The 19433-nt window shown below is 37.0% G+C and overlaps 1 protein-coding gene across 1 annotated transcript in view; it reads left to right on the plus strand.

The window, feature by feature from the left end:
* Nucleotides 1-1727: 1727 nt before the first annotated feature.
* Nucleotides 1728-19433, plus strand: part of LOC131146935 (probable serine/threonine protein kinase IRE) — a 48599-nt gene continuing 30893 nt past the window's right edge. Inside the window, exons 1-9 of the mRNA XM_058096792.1 lie at nt 1728-2190; nt 2548-2615; nt 2723-2899; nt 3089-4459; nt 11623-11795; nt 12016-12262; nt 14403-14495; nt 14589-14729; nt 14839-14931. Coding sequence (XP_057952775.1) covers nt 1806-2190; nt 2548-2615; nt 2723-2899; nt 3089-4459; nt 11623-11795; nt 12016-12262; nt 14403-14495; nt 14589-14729; nt 14839-14931 — 2748 coding nt within the window. The 5' untranslated portion in view covers nt 1728-1805. The remainder of the gene's footprint in view (nt 2191-2547; nt 2616-2722; nt 2900-3088; nt 4460-11622; nt 11796-12015; nt 12263-14402; nt 14496-14588; nt 14730-14838; nt 14932-19433) is intronic.

Raw genomic sequence — 19433 nt, forward strand, 5'->3', positions numbered from 1 at the left:
GGTTGAACCAGTTGGACGAGATTAGTGATTTTTCATAAAAAACTTGTTTTTTTGCTCAGCAACAAGAATACATTATATAAGTTCAAATTTTTTTGTAAGTTACCTCTCCGTAAATTGCTGCTGTAGGAGCACATTAGTGGAATGAAAAATAGTAAATGTCTTTTCAAGCATGTCTTCATTAGTAATAATTTCACCACATAATTTTAGTTTTGAGTTAATCTTATGCAGAGCTGAATTATATTCACTGACTGTTTTAAAATCTTGTAACCACAGATGCAACCATTCATGTCGAGCATTTGGTCAAATCACAGTCTTTTGATGGTCAAATCTATCATTTAAATTTTTCTATAAGATAAGTAGGTATTTGATAGTGAGGTATTCAGTCTTAAATTCTTCATCTAAATGATTATAGAAGAATATCATAACTTTTACACGATCATACATGGATGCAGTATTTTCATCTAAAATAGTGTTTCCCAATTTCATTGCATTTAAATGAATATAAACATTTATCAAGAATCCATGACAAAATATTGTTGCCTTTGATAAAGGGGAACAAATTCGACTTTACTTAGGTTCGACATTTGAATAAATTAATAATAATAATGCAATTTAGAAAAACTAAATGTAAAAATTGAAATAAGATTGAGATAATAATAAATATAATATTATTTCCACCCTTCCGAGGGTACTTAAATATGTTTCTTTAGGAACATTATTTTTTTTCTCAATTTGTACTCTTCAATAGAATGATTTCAATTACAATATGAAAATGGGTAATAATTTACCACATCTTTTGGAAGTTAAATGTACTACCTCATTTGGAGGATAAACGTCTCACTTCTTTAAGAGGTTAATTTTAACATCTTTTCGGGAGGTTAAAAATATACCATTTTTAGGAGGTAATATGTAATCTTTTATAGAGACTAGATACATAACCTTTTCAGGAAGTCTATCTCTTCGAGAGAATAAATATATAAGCGAGTCATTTAAACGTATAGCATCTCTAAGAGGACTATCTTATCATCTCTTATGGAAATTGATATTTTTTAAACTATAAAAGACATATTCTCTTTTAGAGAATATTATACTAAATTAAATAAGATTTAAAAAAATATTTCAAATAGTTAGAGTCTCGTACTGATAACGTGTTATCAAATATGCAGGAAAAAAAATAGAAATGAGACGAAAATTTTACGTGATTCGGTTATGCATACTTTACGGGCGGATGAAATAAAAAAATTCACTATTTCGGGAGGATTTATAAGATGATTTGGAACTGATCTTATACAAAATATCTCTTTTATTTCTATTTCCCCTCTCTCTCATCCTTTCTACATGCCTATTGATCTCTTCAATCATTTTGTGTGTATCCAAATGAGAGAAAGAGGACCCTTTTTATGTAATAATAAAGATAGTACATTATTTATGATGGTAAAAGATGAAGGAGTGACATCCATTTATATTTTTCATGACATATTTATTTATGTTAGAATAGTAACAATGCAGCTTGTTAAATTATTGAATTGCTATATCCGCTTGCCAAAAGTAACCTATGTTCTCATTGGGTCGTCTGTCACCGTCCCGTTCCCGAATCACAACCTCCAACGCACGTGATGTCAATACTCAACATCCATCGCGGGAAGCACGTTTAAACCGAGTGGCTCAACAGAAGCCGCCTTCGTGTCACCCTCTATCTCCCCATTTTCGCGCGAATGCCTCTCTCTCTCTCTCTCTCTCTCTCTCTCTCTCTCTCTCTCTCTCTAACACCAGTCCACTGTACATGATGAGCCATACCATCATCAATGTCGGATCCTCCACCTCCGCGTGCCATTCCCGAACCACTTCATCCTCGGAATCCTAACAATAGGCACCGTCTGCCGTCGGACATCAAAGATAACTCGGCGTCGTCGCCAGCTGCGTCGGTAGGCAAGCTCAGGAAGATCCCTCCGATCCCAATCCACCGAGGCCAACACAGAGAAGGCGCCGCAGAGGCGAGGGACAGTGAAGATGATGAAGAGGAGTTGCATTCGTCGCCGATTCTCGCGTCCTCGCTCGGCCTCAACCACATTCGGATCAAATCTGCTCCGTCGCCGCTGCGGTTCTCAGCTTCGGTTCAATCGTCTTCCATCCCTTCCAATAATGGAAAAATCGATACGCTTCACCAGCCACCAAGTTCCTTGGGGCAAGGTTCATTTTTTTTTTTCATCCATTCGTATGTGAATTTTTGATTTATTTGTTATGAACACAATGTCCACGGGTGAATTGTTGCGTGGAATGTGAACTCTGTATTTGCAGTTTGATATGCAAACAGTTATGGATTACTTTGGTTGCCGAGAAAGCTGCGAAAATAATATAGATTTTGAATCTTATTAGGGCTCAATTGAATAGAGTTTTTGTTTGATTGGGTTTAAACCACGAATTATATATTATATTTAAAATTATGTTTAAACTTATATATATAAATTACTCACTTTTTTCTGCACTTCCCAGTTAGCAAATGGATGAAATTCACCTGCTGAAAATGGTATATTTAATTATGCGTAGGGAAAACGATCCAGCGAAATCATTCAAAATCCTTGAAATTTCCATCAGCGATCAATTCAGGGTTGAAGGTAACGGGATTTTTATTGGATAGGCATTGTCTACTTTATCTAATTCATTTTTTGGGTAGTTGGACTAATGTAGGTAGCTCAGCTTCATGACATTGCGCTTTTTGTAGGATCATCATGCTGCTTTTGCCAAGGAAATCCAATCTCCACGTTTTCAGGCTATACTGCGCCTTACAAGTGGACGTAAGAAGAGGACCACAGATATTAAGAGCTTCTCCCATGAACTCAACTCCAAAGGAGTACGGCCATATCCATTTTGGAAGCCTCGTGCAGTAGGGCATATGGAGGTAATACTTTGCTCTCTCTCTCTCTCTCTCTCTCTCTCTCTCTCATCTGTGTGTGCAGTGTGTGTGCAAGTTGGGTGTGTGTGTTCATTTTTGTCTTGTTGTTTTCTTTCTTCTTTTGTGATAGTTAAATTGTTCATGCCAATTGATTATTGCATTCCACTTCGTTCAAAATTTCTTCCCTTTCTTTAGGAGATCATGGTAGTTATAAGAGCAAAGTTCAACAAATTGAAGGAAGAAGTCAACGGTGATTTGGGTGTTTTTGCTGGAGATTTGGTGGGTATACTTGAAAAATCTGCAGAGTCTCATCCTGAATGGAAAGCGAGTTTGGAAGATCTTTTACTTGTAGCCCGACAATGTGCATTGATGTTGCCTAATGAGTTTTGGCTGAAATGTGAAGGTATTGTTCAGAATCTAGATGATCGCCGTCAAGAACTACCTATGGGAATCCTCAAACAAGCTCATACACGCCTTCTCTTTATCCTTACTAGATGCACCAGGCTTGTGCAGTTTCAGAAGGAGAGTGGTTATGAAGAGGATCGTGTTCTGGGACTTCACCAACTTAGTGATCTTGGAGTCTATCCAGAACAAGTTCTCAGTGCTCTGCAACAGGACTTCAGCGGCCCATTGGGTGGGCATGAAGTGAATGAGAAGCATACAAAGAAGTTGCATGGGCAGGCCCAAAGTGGCTTGATTACAAAGCCAGAGCATTTATATCAAAATTTAAGTTTTGGAGCTGATAATTTGGAAGCTGCCACTGCAACCAGTGCTGATTCACCCGCAAGCAGTTATAGGATGTCGTCTTGGAAGAAACTTCCATCTCCCGCTGAGAAAAACCATAGGAAAGGCTATGATGCATTTGATTCCCATTCTGAGGATAGTTCAGACCAATTGCAAGTTAAAAAAGATGGAATAAAAGCTAACACTGATGATGATGCTGAAAATCTTGATACTCTGGTGTGTCCTGAACATTCGGAGGCATATACAGAAGTACGGAGAGTTTCTTGGGGACTTTCGGGGGATCAACAGAATGCAGCAAACGAAGATTTGATGATCTGTCGTATTTGTGAGGTTGAAATACCAACTGTACATGTAGAGAATCATTCTAGAATATGCACAATTGCTGATAGATGCGACTTGAAAGGATTAACTGTAGATGAGAGGCTTGAAAGAGTTGCAGACACCCTTGGAAGAATACTGGAGTCATGGACGCCAAAAAGCACAGATACTGTAGGTGGAACCCGTGAAGTTGCAAGAGTTTCTACATCTGATGTACTTGAGGAGTTGGAGTCATCATTGCGCAAGCAGAATGGTTTGTCTTGCCAATGCTCTGAAGACATGCTTGATTGTATCTCGGAAGCTGATAATGCTTTTGTCAATGACCCGAATGTTCCAGACTTATCATGTGAAGCACATTCAATTTTGACACCTGGATTAGGTACAAAAGGCTCATCTGCTGGGAGTTTGACCCCTCGATCACCATTATTAACACCACGAACTAGCCAGATAGAATTGCTGTTGAGTGGACAGAGGACAATTTCAGAGCATGAGAATTTTGAGCAGGTACATCTTGCCCTCGTTAGATGCATGATGGCGTGGAAGCCTTGTGCACTAGATGTTACATTTTATTTGTATCTCCCATTGGTGTGCATCCAAGATATTTGCAATGGCACTTTGTTGAAAGTCTATGTCAATCTTGATATCTGTCATATCCCTTTTCAATTGGTGCTATCTTGCACATACAGTTCATCTCTCACATGCACTTTTATCTGAATCATTCTATTTTCTAGTGATATTACAAATTTAATTTATTTGTTGAATTGAAACATTTGCCTGTCTGGGCTTGAATACGTTAAATACTTTTAAATGTATTTTTGGAAGTAGTGATATCATAAATGCATAAAAAAATAAGTTGGTGTTTTCTGGAGTGAAATTATCACCAGCATGGTTAAGGATGTTGATTTCCTTGAAGGTATCATCCCATTCTTTTTTCAAAGCAGGTAAATAAGTTTGAATCAAATTTTTTTAGATAGAAAAAAAAATTTATAAAAGAAAGAAAAAGAAATACAGTATCCATACAAAGGAAGAATTGTTGAGGAATGCCGCACCCGGCTGAAATGACGTAAACTTTCTTAAAGAGAAAAGTCAGCAGATCATTTTATTTTGGAAAGGAGCGTACAAATTGATTTTCCTTTAATTATATGTTTCCCAATTCTTTGTATAAATAGTGGGTTGTACAGAGATTGAATACAATGAATAGCAACTCATTCTTTGCTATCTTTTACTAGTTTTATTATGGTATTAGAGCAAATAGATCCTTGAGAGGTACAATTCTTGTTTGAGGATAATTCTCCTCAAGTTCTATCCCTCCTTTGAATACCAAAAAGCAGAGCTTGTTTTTTTTTTTATTTTTTATCTTCTTATATCAACCTTACTGTCAAATGTTGAGTGTGAGTTTTTATTTTTCAAAATTCTGCTGCTCTTGATTGTGGTATTATTCTGATGCTATTTATTTTCCACTTGGTTTGATCAACTTGTCCAATTTAATTTCTGTTTTCATTGGACATTTTGTCAAACAGTTGAGGTGCACAATCTGCTCATACTCTTTCTGTTCAAAGGTTGAAGAAGATCAGATTTGGGTTATTTTTCTGGGCTTCACAATATTCTGTTTTCAAAAGCCCAATCCAAAGCAATTTTTTGTTTTTTTGGGCCGGATTCTATTTCTCTTCACAGATTCTGATTTGAAGCCCAAATCCGCTTCCCAAATCAGACCCGTGTCACAGGTCCAAGCCACGCCCCAGGTTCAGTCCGATCCAGACCCGGCTCGACCCAGTTTGTATTTTTTTTTTAATAAAAAGGTTTACTTCTCATGGTTGAAAAGGCAACCAAGGTGGAAAAATATGATGATCCCAATCATCACTTATGCCTTCTACAATCAGATCACCTTGGACTGATTTTAGTTTCTCCACTGCTCACGGGGGATAATTAATCCACATGGAGCCGTGCAATGATTCTTGCACTTCAAGCGAAGAACAAAATCGGCTTCTTTGATGGCACGCTAGCTCCACCATCTTCCGAATCCTCAAAATACTCACAATGGAGACAATGCAACGTTATGGTAATTTCTTGGCCTCTTAATTCCATTTTGAAAGAGATTTCTAATAGTGTGATATATTATGAAACTGCCCATGCCATATGGGATGATCTGAAAGATTGATACTCCCAAGTGAATGGCCCCCGCCTATACAAGCTTAAACAAGATATTGCTAATTTTGCTCAGGGATCTTTATCAGTTAGTGCATACTTTGCCAAATTGAAGAGTTTGTGGGATGAGTTATGCGCAGTTCAAGGAACATCTACCTGCACTTGTAGTGCACGCAAGGAGACTCTCACACAACAAGAACTAGATCATGTCTTGAAGTTTTTGATGGGGCTTAACGATTCCTACACTGCAATCCGTGGGCACTGGGCAGATACCTTTGATTAATCCACTTCCTACTCTCAACCGTACCTATGCCCTCGTGCTTCAAGAAGAAAGCTATTGTAGCATTTTGTCCCCACCATCCATTGAAGACATTGCTTTGGCGACCACCAACCATGAGCCACGAAAGGAAGGACGCCCCAGTCCATGTAGGAAGTCTCTCAAATGTACTCACTGTGGCAAAGAGGGCCATACTGTAGATTGATGCTACTGCATCCATGGCTTCCCTCTAGGGTCTCGTAACTCTAAACCCAATCAAGGTCCCAAGCATAGTGCTCATCAAACTTCTTCAAATCCATTTACCAGTAGCCTTCCTTTCACCCCTAAACAGTGTCAGCAGCTTTTGGCCATTTTTCAACAACTTCGTTCCCCCTTAACCTATGGCACACCAAGTAGGTAGTGTCGAATCTTCATTGTCAGGTAAATCTCATAATGATCTCTTATGGATTCTTGACAGTGGCACAACCGATCATATGATTTGCTTACCCACTGCTCTCACCCAATCTTTCCTGGTCCACGGTCGTGCTGTTTAATTACCGGATGGATTTTATGCCACCGTCACTCATATTGGATAAGTTCACTTCTCTTCCAATCTTATTTTAGACAATGCCCTTTGCGTCGAATTTTCATTTCAACTTAATTTCTGTTCGTAAATTATGCAAAATCTATCATTGTCTAATTATTTTTTCTTTTGATTTTTGTTTCATTCAGGACCTACGCTTGATGAAGATGATTGGGATGGGAACTAAACGGGATGACTTATACCACTTCACCAACACTAGGAATGCTTGTTGTCAGGTGGCTACATCTACATCCACTTCCCAACTTTGGCACCGTCGTTTGGGTCATCTGTCAAATAAAAATATGTCTTTTCTTTCCCAGAAATTTGTAGTTCCAATTCGGAATCATGTTTAATTTGTCCATTGGCTAAACTGACTCGTGTACCTTTTCCATCTAGTTCAATTTCTTCTCTTAAACCTTTTGACTTGTTGCATGTTGATATTTGGGGGAGCCATCGTGTCCCTTCCACTATTGGTGCACATTATTTTCTCACCATTGTTGATGACTATACCCGTTGTACCTGAGTCTACTTAATGCGTCACAAATCTGACACCCGCTCTCTCTTGCAATCCTTCATGCACCTTATCGAAAATCAATTGTTCACCACCATAAAAATCATCTGAAGTGATAATGGGCCTGAATTTGACATGCCCTAATTCTATGTTCCCAAAGGCATTATACATCAAATCAGTTACATCAACACTCCCCAACAAAATGGAGTAGTTGAACGCAAACATCGTCACCTTCTTAATGTTACCTGTGCATTAATTTTTCAAGCCCATATGCCTAAACACTTTTGGGGGGATGCCCTTCTTACCGCAACTTATCTCATTAACTAAACCCATTCTCCTATTTTAGGTGGTTTGTCTCCTTATGAAAGATTGCATAATGTCAAACCTGCATATAGCCATCTGCGAGTCTTTGGATGCTTATGCTTTGCTTCCACTCACATGCAAAACCCATCTAAGTTCGATCCTAGATCAACTCGATGTGCTTTCCTTGGTTATCCGTATGGTCAAAAGGGCTCCCGACTTTATAACCTTGCAAAACATAAAATATTTGTGTCTCGAGATGTCCTCTTTCATGAAGATTCCTTCCCCTTTGCATCATCTATGCCCGAACCCATGGAACCTGTCCTACCTTGTCCAATTCCTTCTCTTGACAACATCACTGACATTCCACCTTCGTCACCATCTTCACTGCCTCCCTTTCCTCCATCCTCATCTAATCCATTACCCTCTTCTTCACCACCTGGACGATCCAGTCGTCCTACTTAGCCATTGACATACTTGCAAGATTTTCATGTGGAATAGGCTCTGCCGTCTCGGCCCGCTCAATCATCCGACTCTGCAATGGTCCGTTCGTCAGGTAAACCTTGTTCTCTCATTGATTTTCTGTCTTATTCCCGCTTATCTCCTTCTCACCGTGCTTTCACCACAACCCTCTCTCTTGCCAAAAAACCACAGTCATTTTTTCAGGCCATGACAGATCCCAATTGGCGTACTGCCATGCGTGCTGAAATTGATGCTCTCGAGTTCAACAACACCTGGCACCTTACTCCTCTTCCTCCTGGTAAGAAACCCATTGGCTGCAAATGGGTGTACAAGATCAAATGCAACCCTGATGGACCCATCGAACAATACAAGGCTCACCTAGTTGCCAAGGGCTACAGTCAACAAGAAGGCATTGACTACACTGAGACATTTTCTCCGGTTGCTAAAATGACCACGGCTCGTAACATTTTGGCTCTTGCTTTGGCTCGCAATTGGAACATCCATCAACTCGATGTCAACAATGCTTTTCTCTATGGTGACCTTGATGAAGAAGTCTTTATGTAGCTTCCCCCGGGATTTGGACGAAAGGGGGAGACTAGAGTTTGCAAGCTCGTTAAGTCTCTTTTGGTCTCAAACAAGCTTCAAGGCAATGGTATGCCAAACTTTCATCCACTCTCATTGATGCAGGATACAAACAATCCAAGGCAAATTATTCACTACTCGTCCGATCCCATGAGGGCAATTTCATTGCCAGTTTAGTCTATGTGGATGACATTATTGTTGCTGGAAACAGTTTGGAGCAGGTTAATGAGGTCAAGAAATATCTAAGCATCATTTCAAACTCAAAGATCTTGGAACTCTCAAATACGTTTTGGGAATCAAAGTGGCTTGTTCAGCCAAAGGAATATTCTTATCTCAAAGGAAGCATGCACTCGAGATATTAGAAGATACAGGCTTCCTTGGAGCTAAAATTGGAAACTTTCCCATGGATCAAAATCTTGTACTCAACGAAAGTGATGGTGAACTTATCTCATATCTTTCGTCATATAGGCGAATTGTTGGAAGATTAATTTATCTAACCATCACAAGACCCGACTTAGCTTATTCCATATACTAAGTCAGTTTATGGACAAGCCACGAATACTACACTTGGATGCAGCACACAGGGTCTTACGATACCTTAAGAAAACCTTAGGTCAAGGAATTTTCTTATCTGCTTCTAGGGAAATTCAGCTCTATGCATATTGTGATGCAGATTGGGCACGATGTAGGGACACTAGATGATCGGTCACCGGCTATTGCATCCTACTTGGAAAATCACCCATTTCCTAGAATACGAAGAAAAAAACAACAGTTTCACGCTCCTTAGCTGAAGCAGAATATAGGTCTTTGGTCTCCACATGTTGTGAGGTTACTTGGCTAAAATCTCTACTTTCAGACCTTGAAGTAATGCCTTCTCAACTAGTTAGTTTGTACTATGACAACAAGGCCACTATACACATAGCTTCAAATCCAGTGTTCCATGAATGAATCAAGCATATCGAAATAGACTGTCATGTGGTTGAAGAAAAACTCCAGAGTGGCATTGTCCTAACAATCTACATGCATACAAGCTAGCAACCTGCTGATCTTTTCACCAAAGCTCTTGGATTCACACAGTTTAATTATTTACTTAGCAAGTTGGGTGTCATAAATATCCACAACAACTTGAGGGGGAGTGTTGTGGAATGCCGCACTCCAGCTGAAATCACGTAAACTTTCCTAAAGAGAAAAGTCAGCATATCATTTTATTTTGGAAAGGAGCATACAGATTGATTTTCCTTTAATTATATGTTCTCCAGTTCTTTGTATAAATAGGGGGTTGTTCAAAGATTGAATACAATGAATAGCAACTCATTCTTTGCTATCTTTTATTCTTTATTTTCCTCTCGCTTCCTTTTGCTCTAGTTTTATTAAGAATTATGATATAAGTGCCATCTAATCCTTTTGGCATATCAGTGAAAGGGACACCTCAAACCACTCATAAAGCTAAATCCCAAAGAGAAGCGAGAAAACCAACTCTACCCTATAGTGAGAGAGGCAGATTGTTTTTAAAAATTTATACTATTCCTTTCCTTCCACACGTCCAACTAATAGAATACCAGGCACGCGACCATAAAAACTTCCTTTTCTTATTGATAACTTTCGAGTCTAATTATTTTTGTTGCTCTTATATCGTCCTAAATATATTTGGTTTAATGTGGCGTTACAAATGGAAATAAGTGGTTCACGGTTGTGTGTTGTGAATAAATAAGTAGAAGGTATCATAGGAAGTTGATTACCTTCATGGGGGTTATGGAGGTTGATGCCCTCATGCTAATCAACTTCTCTCTCTCTAAAATTTTCTCCAGTTTTTATCATATATAATATGATATTTGTCCTTCTCTCCATTCCTTCTCACTCCCTTTTTCTCTCAATTTTCTCCTTCTTCTGTCTGTTTCTATGTTTGCATGAGTTTTGTGGGTTATATAACATCATTTTGCAGGCATGTTAGGGCTGGCATGATCTGCATCTATCTTCATCTTTGATCAAATTTTCTTTTAGGAAGTATTTTGTGTTACTTTAACATAGCACAAATTTCCATTGAGTGCATTGGGAATATTTAAAAAAATTACTTCATTTTCTTAATTTGAAATTACACTCACCATTGTCATCCTGCCCAGCTGCCCTCAAAGGTTTTATTTGCCTGAAGCATTCCATTGCCTAGCTTGAATAATGGCAAACTATCATTATTCATTCCTCAAATGGCATCAACATTACCTATTTGCACGGAAAGCTAATTGTAAGAGCTCTATTTGCTGCTTAGGATTTCTGTCTGATGGCCAGATTATTAGTTTTGTAAATGAAAGATTTATACTTCGTTGTAAGTTCTTACATTTTTTGAACGGAAGTATGGGTGAATGCCGACTGTTCCTGCGTGCCATTGTATCTTTCTATTAGTCCTCATGACAAATAAGTTTGATATATTTTTCTAACAACTCTCTTTTGTTGCATATCTCTCTCTCTCTCTCTCACACACACCCGCACACATATATGTATGCAATTATTACTGTTTTTTAAAACTATATTTTTCAGTTTTCTGTCTTCTTGTGACCTTCCTTTTCTTTTCTTTTCCTTTTCCTTTTCTTTTTTTTTTTTTTTACAAGCATTGTGCCTTTTCTTATTCTGGAGGCAATATTAGGTGGATCTTTTATTTGGTATTGGTCAAAAGTCAAAATGTTCAATTCATAATCTGCGTTTTCGCCCCATGCTTGGAAATCTTGTAAACATTATTTTCAAAACTTGTTTAATCATTTAATTACTTTATTTTTATGGTTTCATAATAATTGTTTGTTTTCATTTTAACATGTCAATTAATCCATCAAGTGCAGATACTCAAGCTATTGGATATTGCTCATTCTGTTGCCGATGTAAACAAGAATGACTACAGTGCATTGGAATATATGCTTGACCGCCTAAAAGAATTAAAATATGTTATCCAAGATAGAAAGGCAGATGCCCTTGTTGTAGAGACCTTTGGGAGACGTATAGAGAAACTACTGCAGTGAGTTTGGCTTTGAGACAACTTGTCAAATGTCTTTCATTGTATTTCACAAATGTGAATCTTCTTTCTAGGTTTTCTTCATGATTTTTAAAATAGGCAGATCATGTGAATAGATTAAGACCAAAAGTAATTTTTTTTGATGCGCCATCCTTTTTTCCCCTCAATATTTCCCTCGAATTCTAATTTCTCAGTCCCACTGCTGCATATCTGTGTTCAACAGGGAGAAATATGTACACCTTTGTGGTCAGATAGAAGATGTCAAATTGGATTCATCAGCAGTCGTGGCTGATGAAGATAGTCCAATGGAAGATGATACAGTTCGTAGTCTGCGGACAAGCCCTATAAAGGGTTCTAAGGACCGAACATCTATAGAAGATTTTGAAATCATAAAACCCATTAGCAGAGGGGCATTTGGGCGAGTTTTCCTTGCTAGAAAAAGGGCCACTGGTGACTTATTTGCTATAAAGGTGAGAAACCATTACCCTCATGAAGTGGTCGTCTCCTAAATCTATGGAAACATGCTTATTATCATTGTTCTTGGGTATATGTGTTTCACTCTTTGATTGCAAATTTGATTTTAGACATGTTGTGCAATTTCATTTCCTCTACTTTATTTATATGCCATGAGATTTTAGATAAATCATAAATCTGTATGGTCTTATGCCATCTTGTGTCTGCATCATATAGCACTGAAGGCAATATGACTCTATTAAAATTTTTTAATGGGAAAATAATTTATTCAGAAACAAGAAGAAATTACAACTCAGAAGGGCATGCTGTCCTCAGACAAATAACCAAACAATACAAACAGGCTGCTTTCCAATACCCTAGCAAAATCAGTCAAACAAACACCTCAAAGCAACCCTGAAGCTAAAATCTAAAGAGAAGCAGGAAAAACCACCCCATCCCATAACAAAGAAGAAGGCGTAGTTTTATCTTGAAACATTCTAGTATTTCTTTCCTTCTAGAAAACCCAAAGAATAGCAAGCCAAGCACATTGGGACATTCCTTTTCTTATTCTTAACGAAGCCCCAGAACGTTCCGTCATAAAATGAATGATATCTTGTGGCCACAACCACATCTTCCCCAAAAAGGTAAAAAGATTACTATAGCAGCCACTTGACACTGAGGGAACAAGTTCTCACTCAGCTTAGATAGTAAGCACATTATTCAATGGCTAAGTGCTTTATTTGGTTGCTTTTCTTGCAACAAGTCATTAGTATTAATTCTGTCACAAACAAAAGTTCATGCGAAAGCCTTGGTTTTATATGGAAGTTAGCCTTTGAAATTATGCTCTCTAAAGGAGAAGAGAGAGAGATTTCAACAATTGCCAAAGAAAAGATTGGAAGAAAAAATAGCAGAATTATCCCAAGCCAAGTACAAACATCACTCACAGAATGAGGAACAGAAGATTTGAGGATAGTCATCAACCTAACAAGCTCATCCACTTCCCTCTAATTCTGAGCAAGTGAAAATCCCATAAGTGAGATTCCACCTCCAAATAATAAAAGGAAGCATTTGGAGATTTATGAATGTTAGAAAGTTTAAAGAAACAATGATACAAATTCACAAATATACAAGGAAATGTAATTGACCTAAGGATCTTACAAATATCATAATGATGCAGGGCGGCATCAAGGATCTGCAGCCATGAGGAGAAATTCGAAGTAATTGAAGAGAGGAAGGAAGGGGAAGAGAAGAGAGAGGAGATAAAAGGGGGAATCACACATTCATTTCAATTCATATTCATCAACAACTACTTTCAACATGACTTTCATACACTATTTATAAGAAAACCTCTAACAAATGAAATTACACATATACCCCTAAAATTATATGAATTGTGAACATACCTTTAAAGTACACAAATATTATAAACAAGCCCCCCAATACACATAATCCTATAATAGTTAAACTAAATACACAATTAACTACTAACTAAATCCAACAATTGCTCGAGCCAGGTCTTAATTATTCTCCAACAAGGATCTTTCCAAGGTCTTTCTTCTTGTCCTATACCAAGTCTCCCCCACTTAGAAAAATTGATGGCAAGTTCATGTGCTTGACTAGCTTTAAAACTATTAAAGCTTGATATACATTGTTGGCTCACAACCCAAGAGCTTAAGATTCTAGGTAAAGTGGTAATCTAACATGGAATTAGAGCTGGTTACCAAGAGGTCCTGGGTTCTAATCATATTGTCAATGTTTATTGTGTGGTGTTTAAAAAAATTGTTATTCCCTATCATGGGTATTATTTATTGGGTGTTTATCTCTTCACGTGCTGTTGGACTGCTCACGTGGGGAAGTGTTAAAGCTTAATATACATTGTTGGCCCACAACCTAAGAGTTAAGCTTTTAGGTGAAGTGGTAATCTAACAAAAACAAACTGTTATCATGAATGCATTTAATATAATTTTTTTTTATCTGATCCATATTTTTGGTGATTTTGTCACTTTCTCATTCTTAATCCAAACCACATTGGAGCTTTTGAACCCTCGCTCTATGGAGAATTTCTCAACTTCTTCTTTAAAGATGATTTAACTGAATACATTACAATGAAGATTATGGATGGTCAATAAAGATTAAGCTCATATGAACATTTTACAGGTTTTAAAGAAGGCAGATATGATTCGTAAAAATGCAGTTGAAAGTATTCTGGCTGAGCGTAATATTCTAATATCAGTCCGCAATCCTTTTGTGGTGAGCAGGTTTCACAATATGTAATCTTTATACGAATGACTTGCATCTGGAGGAACCTTTTCTGATGTTCCTCCCTAATTCAATGTTGAACAGGTCCGGTTTTTCTACTCCTTCACATGCAGGGAAAATCTTTATCTAGTCATGGAGTACCTAAATGGAGGAGATCTTTATTCTTTGTTGAGAAATCTGGGTTGCTTAGATGAAGACATGACCCGTGTATATATTGCAGAACTTGTAAGGAAATACCAATATCCTTGCTTTGATCCTTATTCGCCCACCATATTTTTTTATTGGTGCATATATCTTACATAACATTAAAATTATTTCATATTATTCTTCCTAGGTTCTTGCTTTGGAGTATTTGCATTCCTTGAATGTCATTCACAGAGACTTGAAGCCAGACAACTTACTAATCGGTCCTGATGGTCACATTAAGGTCAGTATTTTGTATTTTTAGTTCTTTTTTTTTTTAATCCTCTTAATGCTTCTATTCTTTTTGTTAAAGCTTGATATACATTGGTGGTCCACAACCTAACAGTTTAAGATTTTATGTGAAGTGCTAATATAACATGATATCAAAGATATAGTTGCCAATGGTTGTCAGGAGGTCCTGCATCTTGTTGCCCATATTTATTTGTGATGGTTAAAATTATCTTATTTTTGCAGTAATGGGTGTGATTTTTTGTATTTTTTTGGGCTGCATGTCAGGGGGAGTGCTAAAATTTGATTTACATTGTTGGTCCATAACCTAGCAACTTAAGGGACCGTTTGGTATTACTGTAAAAAATTATTGAAATACAAACCAGAAACCAAAACCAAAAACCAAAAACAAAAACTAATAACTAGAAACCAACAACTTGTTTGGTTAATATTTGTGAAGCTAAAATAAATAAAAAACTTAACTATAAAATGTTTATTTTTTGTCTTTAAATCAAATAATATTATAAAAAATATAATTAAAATAATAAAAAAATATTATAATAAATATAAAAATTATTATAATTATTTTACTTAATTGTTATATTTTCAAATTTTGCTTTACAACAACAATCTTATAATATGTGACAATTGAAGAATAGTAAAAATATTTTGTAATTGGCTTTTATTATTATTATTATTATTATTATTATTATTATTATTATTATTATTATTATTATTATTTTAAAATTTGTATATTTCTAGTTTGATTATATTTAAATTCATATGATCATTTTATTTTAATTTTAACTAAAAAATGTGTATAAAATGAATGACTTAATCTAAAAAAATCATTTGTGAATATAAAACTTTCTGATAGCAAGTTGCCAAAACAACTAAAAACCATAACAAAAATAGAAAATTGGTAGCATAAATAAACGCATTTTTATAATCTGCTTTTTTTTATTGTGCAGAAACAGAAACAAAAAACAAAAAGTAACAATGATACAAAACAAGCACTAAGCTTTTAGGTAAAGTGGTAATCTAACATCTTTTATATCTATGGAGATAGCCTTGGGAATATGCAAGTGTATTGGCTTTTTATTGTTTTATCATGCATTAACTTTTCTGTTTGTCAAATTTTATTTAGTAATATTGCAAGTGTATAAGTGTGTGTACATGTGTAGGTGCATGTGTAACAACATCTTACATCTAACATTTACTCAAATACCCCAATAACATGTCGAAAACTTAATGTATTTGTTTGCATGCATTTGTTGATGCTTGTAATTTATTTGTCCAAGGGGTTTCTTTTGATAAAAATCAGTTCATGTTGGAGTGTGTGGCTTATATTGATGAGTGGAATACATGCACGGGGAAAGCATGGCGAAGCAAGAACAAAGAAATTGGGCTGCAGGAGGAAACCGTTGACGGTTTGCCTGAAACCGTCAACGGTTTTAGTTTGCATACTTCATTCTCAGCATTAAACCGTTGACGGTTTGCTGAAACCGTTGACGATCTTGTTCGGTGCTGATTTCTAAGCCTTTTGTATGCATGGGGTTGGCATATAAACAATATTGTAACCATTGCCGAACCACGAAATATCGTGTCATTGATTATTTGCTTTCCTTTATTATCTGTGTGATTGATTGTTTCCGTATTATTCATTGTTGATTGTTGCATTGCACGATTCGATTCGATTTGTGTTTCTGCTACGTATTGGTATTTTTGCACAACAAATTGGTATAAGAGCTATTGGTCTGGTCAATTGATAAATAAAGAAAAGTCAAGTATTTTTTTGTCAAAGAGAATTGCTTTTGCTCGGAAGAGATCTATGTTAAGGACGACTGACTTTGCCGAAGGAGGTTTTCCTGCTACATATTTGGGTGTTCCTTTGGTATCGGGTCGGCTTACGGCCAGTATTTTAGAGCCCCTAGTTGATAAATTGAGAAAAAAGATAGCGGGTTGGAAATTTAAGCTTTTATCTCAAGGGGGCCGCCTAATTTTAATTAAGCATGTATTATCATCAATGACGGTTTATCAATTGGAGGTATTGGACATTCCTACTACTGTCTTCAAAACGATAAATTCTATGTTATCAAATTTTTTTTTGAGTGGAGTAAATGACAAAAGGAAAAGGAATTGGTGTTCCTGGTCTAATATATGTAAGCCTGTTTGTGAGGGTGGTTTGGGTGTTAGGGATTTGGAGGAGGTAAAAAAATCATTGCATATGAAGTTTGTGTGGAGATTGTTGACTATGGATAATCTGTGGACTCAATTCTTTAAAGCCAAGTATTTGTATAAGAAACACCACTTGAGAGAAATGAAACTAGAGAAAGGAACCAGATTTTGGAGATCGATTGTTCGTGTGATTCCTGAAGTTTTAGAGCATGTCCATGTCTGAATTAAAGAAAGGTCGGCTTCTTTCTGGTTTGATTGTTGGTTAGCCTCCGGCCCCCTTTGTGCTAAGGTTTAGGAAATCAGTAACCATAAGCTTCGAACTCGAGATTGTTGGGATAGAGATGGGTGGAATGTTGATTTATTAGTGGATCTGTTGGGTGAAGATCAGGCTGAGGAAGTAATGAATCTGCTATTTCTTGCAAGGAGGGTCCAGATACAGTAATTTGGGAACCTTCAACAGATGGGAAATTCACCACGGCAAGTGCTTGGGAAATTATAAGGGAGCATAAAGAGGAATTCTCAATTGCAAAATGGATCTGGCATCCTATGTTGCCAAAAAGGGTGTCAAGTTGTATGTGGAAGTCTTGGTTCGCTTGTCTTCCGATTGATACTCGTATTAAAGAAGTAGGTGTCCAGATGGCCTCTCGATGTGATTGTTGTTCAAATGCCAAGATTGAATCTCTAGACCATGTGTTTTGCACCGGATCTTTTGCTCAGGAGGTATGGGAAAAAGCAGTAGTGGCGTTGGGTGTTAGTTGTATGGCAACGAGTACTTGGAAAGGCAGAGTTAATGTCTGGTTTAGTTGTGCAAGACAGGCCTCACAGTTAGGCATTTTGGTAGGTGTTATACCTAGTCTCATCATTTGGAGACTCTGGACTCGTCGATGTAGAGCCAGGATGGAATCAATTTATGATTCGGTGAGAATTGTGTGGCTTGATATTAAATATTGGCTGAGATTCATTTCAGACAAGTTAAATAAATGTGCACCTGCTTCTTGCACGGATATTGCAGTCCTTCGTGCTTTGGATATTCAAGTAAAAAATGTGGGGGTTCGTCTTTCTCGTGTAGTCAGATGGTGTAAACCTGGGATAGGTTGGGTTAAGTTGAATGTGGATGGGAGCTGTAGAGGTAACCCAGGGAATTGTGGTGGTGGAGGCGTGATAAGAGATGAAAAATGTTTATTTAAAGCAGCTTTTTCTTCATTATTGGGTTATGGAACAAATAACATGGCTGAATTGAAGGCGATTATTTTAGGGATTAATCTGTGCAAAGATCTCGGATTTGATCAAGTGGAGATTGCATGTGACTCTGCTTTTGTTGGTTAAGTGGATAAATTCTGGGAAGTGCTCGGTTTGGAACTTATGAGAATTGTGGGAAGAACTTATGCTAGCATTAAGAGGCATACAATTCAAAGTGGAACATGTTTACAGGGAGGCGAATAAAAGTGCAGATTTCTTTGCCAAACAGGGTGAATCTGGTATTTCACGATCATATAGTTGCCAAGATGATCTTCCTCAGCAAGTGAGGGGAATGATTCGATTGGACTTGTTGGGTTTTCCTTCTTTGTGCTCATGATGTTTTGTGTTATTACTCTTTTAGTGGTTTAGTTTCTTAGTTTTTTGGTTGCTGGTGTTTGATTTTTTGGTTTGGTTTATGTTGGTTAAGTTAGTTTTAGGGTCTTGGAATTTTGCTTTTATTGTCCCAAAGGCTCAAAATTGTAACCACGGTTTTCCTCCGCCATAAGTGAGGGGTTTTTTAATAAAGTTTAGGAGGTGCCGGCCTCTTTTACTAAAAAAAAGATAAAAAAAAGAAAAAAAGCTATTGGTTGCAATGGCTGGGATTTCTTTTGCGAAGTTCGACATTGTCAAGTTCGATGGATTAAGAAATTTCAAACTTTGGCTGAGGAGGGTTAAGGACTTGTTGGTGCAGCAAGGTATGGTGAAGGTGTTATACGGGAGGCAGCCGGAAGGCATGGACAACATGAGTTGGAAGGAGTTGGAAGTGAAGTGTAGTGACCTGAACCTATAAATAATTTTACAGCGGAAGTAAATAAAATCTCAAATACATTTATTCAAGAGTACTAAAAACCAAACCTTTATTACAACAATATCTCCAATATCAATATTATTCCTTAAAATTTCCAAAACATAACAATAAACTAATTTAATCTTTATCCTAAATAACTCTTTCTAATCTCACCCATGCTTTCACTGCGCCCACTTTGATTTTTGGAATGCTCTTCAATCTTATCTATAATATGGAATAATGATTGGGGGTGAGACAACGCTCAGTAAGTAACGATTAGATTATTATCAGTGTATGGCTGAGATGAACTTTCT

Source organism: Malania oleifera, chromosome 13, assembly GCF_029873635.1.
Source record: "Malania oleifera isolate guangnan ecotype guangnan chromosome 13, ASM2987363v1, whole genome shotgun sequence".
Taxonomy (NCBI): Eukaryota; Viridiplantae; Streptophyta; class Magnoliopsida; order Santalales; family Ximeniaceae; genus Malania; species Malania oleifera.